This window comes from Pseudophryne corroboree, chromosome 2 (assembly GCF_028390025.1).
Source record: "Pseudophryne corroboree isolate aPseCor3 chromosome 2, aPseCor3.hap2, whole genome shotgun sequence".
In the NCBI taxonomy this organism is placed as follows: domain Eukaryota; kingdom Metazoa; phylum Chordata; class Amphibia; order Anura; family Myobatrachidae; genus Pseudophryne; species Pseudophryne corroboree.
This window is the reverse complement of record NC_086445.1, coordinates 182,660,374-182,672,195: the sequence shown is the minus strand read 5'-3', so window position 1 is coordinate 182,672,195 and position 11,822 is coordinate 182,660,374. Positions and strand designations below refer to the sequence as shown.

The 11,822-nt window shown below is 46.3% G+C and overlaps 1 protein-coding gene across 2 annotated transcripts in view; it reads left to right on the top strand.

Moving 5' to 3' along the window:
• ITGB7 (integrin subunit beta 7) overlaps positions 1-11,822 on the top strand; it is a 109,461-nt gene that overhangs the window by 40,805 nt on the left and 56,834 nt on the right. For both annotated transcript variants that reach the window (XM_063952101.1, XM_063952102.1), the window contains exons 4-8: positions 494-695; positions 2,985-3,155; positions 4,333-4,574; positions 6,159-6,317; positions 11,112-11,207. In XM_063952101.1, coding sequence (XP_063808171.1) covers positions 494-695; positions 2,985-3,155; positions 4,333-4,574; positions 6,159-6,317; positions 11,112-11,207 — 870 coding nt within the window. The remainder of the gene's footprint in view (positions 1-493; positions 696-2,984; positions 3,156-4,332; positions 4,575-6,158; positions 6,318-11,111; positions 11,208-11,822) is intronic.

Here is an 11,822-nt window from a genome sequence, read left to right as displayed (position 1 = left end):
AGGACTTCTGTGTCTGGGAATTTTCTGTCTGGCATGAAAGTGTCTGGTAGTGGTGGACATTTTGTGTCATGTGTCTGCAAGCACCTTGTATGACACATTGCAGAAGCGCTTGAGGTTTTCACATCGGAAGTTCTCAAAAGTAATCATTTCCTTCTGCTGTCTGTGATAATGGTCGAACCAAAAGCCTTGCTATAATCATCCCTGTCAATGCTTATGTTACTGTGTAATCCAACATTACAGAGTAATCTGAGTATATATAATTTGCAAAGCAGTAATGTAACTGTTTAGAACCTCTGCAGTGGTCGAGTTAAAATAGGGAGGTACTGTATCTGCATTTGAGATTTGTATGTAAAGTTTAACAATCCTATAGAAATAAAAAATAACAAAAGTCTGAAGTAACATTTACAGAGGTACCTGTAGATAGTACAAAGAAATAAGGAAGCACCTGTAATAATAGTAAGTATAAGTAATGAAGATCCTCTTTACTATGTAGAATTTTACACAAGGAGGGGAGATAGAAGGATCTCGATGTGCCACACGTCTAGAGCTTCTCCAGCGTGGTTGTGATGAAGAACATGTGATAGACCCAAAAGGACTTGTTGACATAGTGACCAACGCACCCCTGAGTGACAATGCTGATCAAGACACCATCACTCAGCTAGCTCCTCAGAAAGTTCATCTGAAACTGCGCCCTGGTAAGACACATATACATTGCCATATACTGGGCCATAGCAGGACGGTAATCTGCCTTGTACCGGCCCTGCCCACTGAACATGTGACATCATGACCTCATATTGAGAGGCGGTGAGGTCTGACCAGTAAGAAGCTGAGAGCCTGGAGCATGCTAAGTATACTCCAGCCGGCTCTCCAGGTGGCACTCAGCAAGCCAAATACAGGTGCCATGGGGCAGTGATGGTGCCAGTAGGCCCTGCATGGCAGCACTGCTGGCACACCCCAAGTTACTGCCCTGCACATATGCATTTCTTGTAGGTTATGTATTATACAGAAAGGGAAACTGCCCAATCAAGTTTACATTAGGTGCTAGAAAGAGAGGGGTTATCTAGAACACAGAAGAAAGAATGAGCACACTGTGGTGAACCTGTAGGTAGCTGCTATTCTACTTGTACACAAAGGGCCTGATTAGTTGTGCCCTAATGCTTCTGCAGATGCAATTTGTGACTCAGGGGATGTGAGAAAATATGATAATGTTACAGCTGCAGGGAATTCTATAGAGATGCCCACGAAGCCCTCTCAGCTTCCTGCAACTGTGTACACATTCGCAGCATTGATTCCATGCAGATACGTAAAATAGAATTTCCTCAAGTAGGTTTATGGTCACTTAGAATGGCTGACACAATTGAGACGCCACAGACATGTTTTCCGTGTAAAGGATCGCAGTTGGCGGCTGACACACTCCCCGAAAACGGTCCAGACTCCCCTGCACTTTTGCCACCGCTCCCTGTTACCTCCCAAAAAATGGGATAATAATATTACATAATGTAATAATATATTGTTTCATATATTCATGTGTTTTTAAATTGACAGGTACCTTACCTGGAGGTACCCTAGAGGCTTCCAAAATGACTAAAGAGAGAGCACTGCCTGTCAGGTTACGTTCTATGATAGGATTGTCCACAGTAATTCTGTGGTACCCTTAAAGACATTTTGTGGCCATTATGTTTGCTGAAATATATGCTTTGGCATATGGTTAATTTCACAGTTCTACAGGCCTGCCATCAGAAATTATGGAGCCTAGGACTGACAAAATAGGCAGGGCCCTCCTCCCAGAGTGAATTATTATACTGTGGTTAACCTACCCCCACCCCCTCCCCAATGGCATATGCTCAGCAGCACAGCTGGGGGGGGCAAAGGAGTTATTTTTGTGCCAGTCATCCCTGTCTCTCCAGCTACAGCCAGCACCCCTTCTGTCTCTCCAGCCAGCCTCTCCTTCTATCTCTCCAGTCAACCCCCCTTCTGTCTCTTCTGCTAGCACCCCTTCTGTCTCCAGCCAGCCCCCTTTCTATCTCTCCAGCCAGCCCCCCAGGGTCTCTCCAGCTACAGCTAGCACCCCTTATGCCTCACCAGCCAGCACCCCTTGTCTCTCCAGCCAGGCCCCTTCTGTCTCACCCTTCTGCTTCTTCACCCTTCACCCTCACCTGCCTCATTAGCCTCCTGTTTGTCTCACAAGCCAGTCCCCCTTATGTTTCTCCAGCTCCAGCCTCCCCGTGTGTCTCATTAGCTACCTTTTGTTTCTTCAGCTACCCCCCCCCCCCCCCTGTCTCTCCAGCACTGCTTTGCCACTCCTCTCCAGCCCCAGTCTATCAATGCATGACACACTACTTACCTTCTATTTGCAGGTCCTCACTTGCCACGACTCCCCTCTCTTTCACTGGCACAGTGGGACGTCATGATGTCTAGTGTGCCGGGACAAAATACAAAAAAAACTCTTTAATCACAGTGACAACAGGAGGCAGTGGCGGAAGGAGCCAGCAGCAGTGAGGGTGGCAGGACTGGAGCCGGCGGCAGTAGGAGCTGGCACTGGCAGTAGTAATAGGAGTCAGCAGCAGGCGGGTCCCCTCTCTCTGTCCGAGTGTCCGGGCCTGAGACTAGAGTCCCGGCAGTTCCCCCTGATGGCGGCCCTGTGGTTCTAATTCTGGGAGGAGTGTCTGTACATATCAGTACTGCACATATGGATAGCATTACACGGCATTACACGGCATTGCTTAGAATTATACAGGAGATAAAGGTGTTTTGCAGCTTTCCTGATTTACCCACAATTTCAGTTTAATCTGTATAGATGTAATCTCTCTTTCTGAATAACTGGTTTATATCGCTAGTTGCAGGCTACAATGGCTATAGTAACTCTTGAAAACATATGGTAAAAAATGTATTGTTATATACTACACTGTTGTCTCAGGTACAGGTTTACCATGTTTGGTCTGGCTATAACAGTCTGTTTAGTGCTGTCACTACTTGGATTGCAGGGGAAAAATTAAAATTTAAAGTGCGGTTCAAGCGTGCTGAGGGGTACCCCATTGATCTCTACTACCTGATGGACCTGTCTTACTCTATGAAGGATGATTTGGAGAATGTAAAGAAGTTGGGAAGCGACATTCTGGAGGTGTTACACAAAGTCACCAAGTCCGTACACATTGGTATGATCCAGCTGACAAATTCTCCATTACTGTGAGTGGAGATGGACAATCAGTAATATGAACATTTTACATTAGATACAGGTTAGATGATTAAAACACAGCTCTATGCCCAACCCATCAGTGCATCTTAATTCCACAAAGTATGATGTCCAGATACTGAGCAAATGGGCAACCAGGACAAGTTAACGCTTGAGTGTTTACCTTGCACTCGCCAGGAAGCACCCTAGTGCCAGTTGGCTTGCAGAGGAGGGTTATATTCTAGAAGGGAAGGATTTTTCTTTTCTTTACAGGCCAACCCTAGAAGTTCGAGCCTTGGCCCTCATTCCGAGTTGTTCGCTCGTTAATTTTCTTCGCATCGCAGCGATTTTCCGCAAACTGCGCATGCGCAATGTTCGCACCGCGGCTGCGCCAAGTAAATTTGCAAAGAAGTTTGGTATTTTACTCACGACTTAGCGAAGATTTTTCTTCGTTCTGCTTATCGGAGTGTGATTGACAGGAAGTGGGTGTTTCTGGGCGGAAACTCACCGTTTTATGGGAGTGTGTGAAAAAACGCTGGCGTTTTCAGAAAAAACGCGGGAGTGGCTGGAGAAACGGGGGAGTGTCTGGGCGAACGCTGGGTGTGTTTGTGACGTCAAACCAGGAACGAAAAGGACTGAACTGATCGCAGTTGCAGAGTAAGTCTCGATCTACTCGTAAACTGCAAAGAAATTTCTGATCGCTATTCTATTCGCAATACTGCGAATCGTTCGCTATTCTGCAAAGCTAAGATTCACTCCCAGTAGGCGGCGGCTTAGCGTGTGCAAAGCTGCTAAAAGCAGCTAGCGAGCGAACAACTCGGAATGAGGGCCCTTGTGTGGAATGGGTGACTGTTTCACCACAATGACAGGGGGCCCTACACTGTGGATTTGTCTGTTATTGTGGGATTAGCCTGCCCTTCTGCTTTTAACGCTGGTAGAAATATTAATTTGGTGGGCTGAGCTATTCAAATAATCTATTTATGATATATCTTTACATCAGTGCTATTCATTACTAAAATTAGCACAGATAATGGTTACGTTTGAAACAGATTTTCCTTTTAGAACTTGAAGGGTTGATGAACCAATCAGGCTTTGGAATGACTGCAGTGCTAGTTATATTTGTGGCACATATATTATACACAGTGATATATTATACACAGGTTTTGGCTCATTTGTGGATAAGACGGTGCTGCCATATGTAAACACAGTGAAATATCAGCTGCAAAACCCGTGTCCATCCAGATCCGAGCGCTGCCAGCCACCCTTCAGCTACCGTCACGTCCTGTCTTTAACTTCAAACCTCACCTTATTCCAGCAACGGGTCAGTGCAGAAAATATCTCCGGCAACCTGGACTCACCGGAGGGAGGACTCGATGCTATATTACAGGCTGCGGTGTGCACAGTAAGAGTCCAGAGCATGGACAACTAATGCTACAATCACATACTACACATTACATGTATTGCCCATGTACATACACCTTCATCACCTTCCTGAAATATTTTTGTCATGTGTATTTTTTTTCTGTTGCATTGATATGTTTTATTCTTTAAAAACATGTAAAGTCAATGGCTAGGTTTACAATACAAGCATACAGAAGACATCTACTGTACCTGACTTCAGATGTACAGTAGCGGCCTTTGTTTCACTAACTTGGACCACACAATTAGCCAGCTGTATAAATTGCTGTCACAGTTTTCCAATTAAGTAAATAGGGAATAGACGAGTAATGATGATATTGGGCATATTTATCAAGCCTATTATTTAAGTATCGTGGCTATTTAATAATAGCCTAATCAGGAGCTATCAGAGATATCTTCTGCATTATGGTAACTAATGCTGCAGACCGCAGTCCCCATTATTCTCAGTGAGGACTGTGGTCTGGCCCTATTTACTAAACTCCCAAAAGCATAGTTTATTGGATCATGGCCCAGTAAGCTGATGACCTCTTCAGCTCGCACTAGTTGTTGTGTGTCTGGGAGAAGGATCTTGTGTCCCCTGCCACATCCTCCCCCTGTTCCATCTATTGCATTTTCTGTATCGCATGCACTGCGTCCTAAAACAAAACAAAAATACTTTTATATGTCAATCACAGGTATACTGTCCTAGGGACTGATTCAATTACTCACTCCACAGGATGTCTCTCTCACTGATTTTCTGCTCACATCCTATGGGAGTGCAAGCAGAGATCAGCCATCATAATTGCACCTATTGAGCCTACCCCTTATTGTTCCATTTGAAAAGTGCTATGGAATAAGTTTGTGCTACATGGTGTAATGTTAATAAAAAATACCTATACAAATAGGTAATTAAAACCACATAGCGGAATGTAGTTGGGAACTGTTTCCATCTATATAAACCTCCAGTGTTCTCTGCATCATCGCTTGGAAAGTGATAAAATAGAGAGTGAAAGAGTACAAGATAATCAGCTCCTAACTGTCATTTTCTAACAAAGCATGTGACATGGCAGCTAGGAGCTGATTGGATGGTGCTTTTTCACTCTCCATTTTATCACTTTCCAAGCGATGATAAATCATATGTGAGATTTTTTTTAATCATGTTTAAACATATATGGGTGGGATGTACTAAGTACTAATGTACTAACCCCCGGCCGGCAGGACAGCGCCGCGGCGGGGTACGCCAGCCGTACGTCCATAGAAACCAATGGGCTTCTCTCCGCGGCGCTGTGTGAGGGATCCGATCGGATCCCTCCCAGCATGCCCTGCGGCCGCCCCCCGCGCATGCGCAGACTGACTTCTGGGGCCGAATCCCGGAAGTCAGGCTGCCGCTGCGCATCGCGGAGGACAGCTCTTATCGGAAGAGCTGTCCTCAGCAATGCTGATCGCATATGTTAGTACATATGCGATCAGCATCGTGGCACAGGGCGGCGATGTACATTAGTACATCCCGCCCATATATATGCATATCTTCTTTCTTTGTGCTAGTCTTATCTGATTACATTCTCCATCCATGAAATCTCTTATGCAGGATCGCATTGGCTGGAGAAATGTCACACGTCTGTTGGTGTTTGCCTCTGACGATGTCTTTCACATGGCAGGAGATGGGAAACTAGCTGGAATCTACATCCCCACTGATGGGCACTGTCACTTAAATGAGAATGGAGAGTATTCTCACAGCAATATGTATGTGAGTAACATCAGTTGTATCATTCCATAGACAGTGACAGCTAAAACAGATTTATAGGCAGTTTTATAGGGAGAGCTTAGTAGTGCAGTGGTTAGCTTTTCTGCCTTGCAGCACAGAGGTCATGGGTTTGTTTGAATCAAAACAGGGCCCTAGCTGTGTGGAGTATGTATGTTTCCCTCCACCAGGGCTGCCATCAGAAATTGTGGGGCCCGGGCCAGGATTGACAAAATAAGTAGCCCCCCCCCCCTTAAAAAAAAGATTTTATATATATATATATATATATATATATATATATATATAACGTTAAAAAATATATATATTTAAAAAATAAATAAAATATATCCTGTGCACATATGGAGCAACACTATATAAATGCCCGTTGCACCATATTTATGCCCCCAATAGCTGTGCTGCTTATACACATAATGCCCCCCAATAGCGGTGCCGCTTACACACAAACTGCCCCCAGTAGCGGTGGCGCTTAAACACAAACTGCCCCCTGTAGCGAGATGCCGCTTATACATACCTCCAATAGTAGCGCCGCTTACACATAATGACCACACACACACACTTTCTTGCTCTTACTCTCCCTCAACTTACCTATCACAGGCTGGCAGGAGCTGTTGCAGATTCTCCTGTGGTAGCAGCCAGCCTGGTCCCGTGTAGCCCTGCTGCCTCCATTCCGTTAGCTCCACCCCTTTTCATGCTCGAGTTCTGACACTGTCACGAGGGTGGGGAGAGGACACTGCAAGCTTCAATTGAAAACATCCCTCCCAAAATGGTCGCCACCTCAGAGGATAAAGTTATTAAAGATACTAGAGGAGGCTTTTGGGAGGGACGCTTACAATTTATGCTTGCAGCATCCTCCCCTCCTGTGACAGAGTCAGAGCTCGGGATGAAAAGGGGGTGGAGCAGAGCGGCAGGCGGACGGCTACATGAGCGGCCCGGGCCCTCTCCTCTCTCTTGGGGGGAGATGTACTAAGCCTGAAAAGTGATAAATATCACTGTGATAAAGCACCAGCCAATCGGCTCCTAACCGCCATGTCACAGGCTGTGTTTGAAAAATGACAGTTAGGAGCCGATTGGCTGGTGCTTTATCACAGTGATATTTATCACTTTTCAAGCTTAGTACATCTGGCCCTTAGAGACTACTGTGCCCGCAGCACCCCCCTGATGGCAGGCCTGCCCTCCACCATCCAAAAACATACTAGTAGGTTAAGTGGCTTCTGACAAAAATGAATCCTAGTGTGTACACATGCTAGGGAATATAGATTGTAAGCTCTTCTAGGGTGATGACTGATGTAAATGGACCAGACGTGCCTACTCTCCCGGAATGGCCGAGAGGCTCCCGAAAATCGAGTGACCCTTCCGGCCCCCCGGAAGAGCAGGCAAGTCTCCCGATTACAGGGGTCCCCCCAAGCCCGGCCACCCACTTAGTGAGTAAAGTGGGCGGTCCGGGCAGGCGATGACGCGATTCTTGTTGAATCGCGTCATCGTAGCCACGCCCCCTGCTGTATAATGCCATAATAGCGGCATTACACAGCGGGGGGCGGGGCTTACACGGCACGATCCCCGTAGCCACGCCCCCGCCCCCTCTGCACACACATCGCAGCCCGCCCTCCTGCCGAACCGACCTGGCTGCTCTCTCCCGGAGAGAGCAGCAAAAAAGTCGGTAAGTATGAAATGGACAACTATTCTCTGTAAAGCACTGCAAAATGTATATGCTATACAGGTGCGTACTGGGTCAGATTGGCCCACAGGGGCACAGGGGAAACCCCCTGGTGGGCCCCACTGTCTGAGGCCCCACCCCTTCCTGTAGGGAACAGGTTCCAGACTGTTCATTTGAATTATACATTATACATATGTTGCATCAGGGGCATAGCCAGAACTTTGTGGACCCCATAGCAATGTTTTGAAGGGGCCCTTGTCACAATGCTTCTAGAGAGACACATCTCCGCAGCAGTTGTTCATTTTATGCTCCATAGTAGTGCCTAGTTCACATTATGTCTAGGGTTGCCACCTCTCCTGGATTTCCGGGATTCTCCAGGATTTGTTGGCAACCTTCCAGGAGGCTCTTCCCCTCTCCCGGATTACGGGATTCTCCCGGAATAAGGGGACCCTGGGAGTGGAGGCGAGCAATACACCACTGTCATCCACCTTCTGGATGCGCCTTTTGAGCAGAGACTCCGCCGCAAACACCCGCTTGCCGGCCGCGGAGAGGTCCATGCCCAACACCGCGGGGCCGCGCAGCGCGCTCCCCGTGATGTCACATGTTGCTAGCAGCGATGCTAATGTGGAAGGATGGACCTCTGCCGTGCTGTCCCTGCTCCTCTTCCTGTCATAGCTCTCCCTTCACCCTGCGCTCTCTCCAGGTACTTCAGCTGCAGCAGTACATACAGTGGGTGAGGCCTCTCTGTGTGACAGCTGACAGTGACATGACGGATCTCCAGGAATCGATGATGCATGAGGTGGCAACCCTAATTATGTCACATTGTAGGGTTTCTATTACACATTATGCAACAGAGTGCCCCCAATTCACATTATCCCACTTCAGAGTGTTCCCAGTTCATATTATGTCACATTACAGTGCATCCACTTCATATTATGCCACATTACAGTGCTGCCCCCAGTTTATATTATGCCACACTATGTTGCCTCCGCTTCATATTATGTCACATTACAACAGTGACGTGCGGTGGGGTGAGGCAGAGCCTTTCCTGTCATACTAACGTTTGTGCCAGAGTTTTGACTGTATAAAGTATATGAAAAATACAAAGAATATGTTTGAAATATCTTCTTTGCATTATTTTAATAATTTTTATAGCCAAAACTCTGGAGTAAAAAGTCTATGGCAGGTGAGACAGTGCCTCACCTGGCTAACTTTTCCCGCACATCTCTGATCAAAACTCACCAAATTTCAAGGAATTTATACTGCTGTACCTGTGTATAATGCCCAGATATACGCTTTGGCTCATATATTGCATGTAAATCTTGCTCTGGTGCTAGGCAGTGCCTCCTGAGCTATTAAGCTCACCGCACGTCCCTGCATTACAGTGCATCCAGTTCATTTTATATCACATTATAATGAGCAGGTCTAGGGGCATAACTAGATTTAATTGTAGGACCCAAGGCAAACGTTTGTATGTTCCCCTGTGTACCACCCTATGGTGGAATATGTGTATAACACATGTAACATGGACAGGGAAGATGGGCCTCCTGCACTTCAGTGTAAATCATGCCGAAGTTGGCGGCCCAGGGAGTGATTTACATTGAAGCGCGTCATCATTTCTCTGACCCCCACTGTTCAATGCTGTAAATTGCAAACACAGTGTCATACATGCCACATCTCAGGCATGGTTGCCCCCCTGTACTCTCCTGGAAGGGGTTTTATTGAAGTTGGCAAGTATGGTATAACATGACATATCATAAGCACACTAAAGTAAATGAATATAATATCTTAGGAACAGATATAAAATGGCAGACTGGTTCGGCTGAGAATAAATGGGCGTAGGACAACTCACAGTATCTTAATGGCAAGTAGAGGCGAGTGTCGGGAGGGTAAGACTGTTCAGCACCTGACGAGTAGCACATAATGTAAGGCAAGGGTAGGTACGCAGTATCAGTGTCGCTGAATGGGGCTTAGAGATCAAATAAAAGAGTACTGGTAGCATGGATGGAACTTGTGGTCATACAGGAGGATGGAAGCCCTACCTGTGATAGCATATATAATAAGAACATATGTAACATAGGTTCCTAATTCAGACCTGATCGCTGGGCAGCGATTTTTGCTGTCCTGCGATCAGGTAGTCGCCGCCTACGAGGGGAGGTTTTTTTGTGTGTGCTGGTGTGCGATCGCATGTGCTGGAGAACTGCACAAACAGCAGTTTGTGTAGTCTCTGCACAGCCCATGACTTACTCACGCGCTGCGATGATCAGGGCCGGAGTTGACGTCATGAATCCTCCCACAAAACACCGGGTCCCTCCTGCCTTTTTCCAGACACTCCCTAGAAATGGTCAGTTGCCACCCACAAATGCCCCCTTCCTGTCAATCTTCTTGTGTTCGCCGGTGCGATCAGATTTCTCGCACCATCCCGTCGCTGACCGTTGCTCCCCATCGCTGCGGACCATCGCACCTGCGCATTGAGTTGCGTACGCATGCGCAATTCAGACCTGAAACGCACAGCAGCGATCAGGTCTGAATTACCCCCATAGCGGACTACAGTTCCTAATCATAAGGAAAAGTCCCAGTTTTTAAATCCTATTCTTATTGTGTGGATCCATCCCCCAAAATAATGTAGCCCATAGGCTACAACGGCTAAAGCCATTTGAAAATGGCATTAGCTGCCGAGGCCAAGCTCCAGAATGCCAGCTCTGAACACTGAAAGACTGCAAGAGATGTCTCCATCACATCTACTGTGTTCTCCCCTTCTTACATACTGGAGATGCCTAATTTGTGAAGATACAGTATAGCCTGAAAATGTCTGTTTTCTGGGGATCTCTCGCATAATAGCATTGATAAAAGTGTCTGAGGCCATTAATCTGCCTGGTTGCACCGAAAATGCAAAAGAAATGTCAATAGAAATGATTTTGAAATATCACCCTCTCTGCTTTGTACAATGACAGGAGTACCACAGAATGTTTCCCTGTACTGTCAGACTAAGATGTTCCATACCCCTAACATCCTGCTGTGTGTTTTTATATATTATTTGTAACCTTAGGATCTGACGTAATGCAGGATGTTTATAGAGAACAACTGACCTTTTCTTATACCAAACACTGCTGTGCCTCTTTCAGGATTATCCATCAGTGGGACATCTCGCCCAGATCCTCTCAGAGACCAATATTCAGCCTATATTTGCTGTCACCAGCAATGTCCTCCCCACATATGAGGTGTGTCTGTGTTACATGTAATGCATCAGAAGCTAATCTATTCCTCGATTATCATTTGTTTCAACTGTGCTGCTCCTATTTCATTTCTTTGCTATGTTATACTGCTTCTCTTTCATTTTTCTACTGTTAATACTGCTCCAATGTCCTTAATTTACCTTTATACTGCTCATGTCTCATTTATCTGCTGTTCATTGTCTGGTAGAATTTCTTTTAAGCACATTAAAACATAATATGAAATAAGTAACAGCAAGGGGTAGTGGGCACAGGCGTCTGTGGGATATTTTCAGTGAGGGCAGAATGTTATAACTCATCGTGCAGGCTGGCACGTGATAAGGCCATTAAGGCATGCCCATGGCCGGCTCTGACCAATTTGGTGCCCCTAGGCAAGATTTTTCCCATTTTCAGAGGTTTTGTGGCAATCTCTCTCTCTCTCTCTCTCTCTATATATATATATATATATATATATATAAAGCTTCAGAAAGCGAAACCCTTGGCAGCTTGCAGCCGCTAGGCGAGGTCATCTATAGAAGCCTATGGGCTCATTACCGCAGAAACCCCCCCCCCCCCCCCACTGTCTTCCCCCTCTGTGGCTCTTACATGTGCAGGCCACCATCC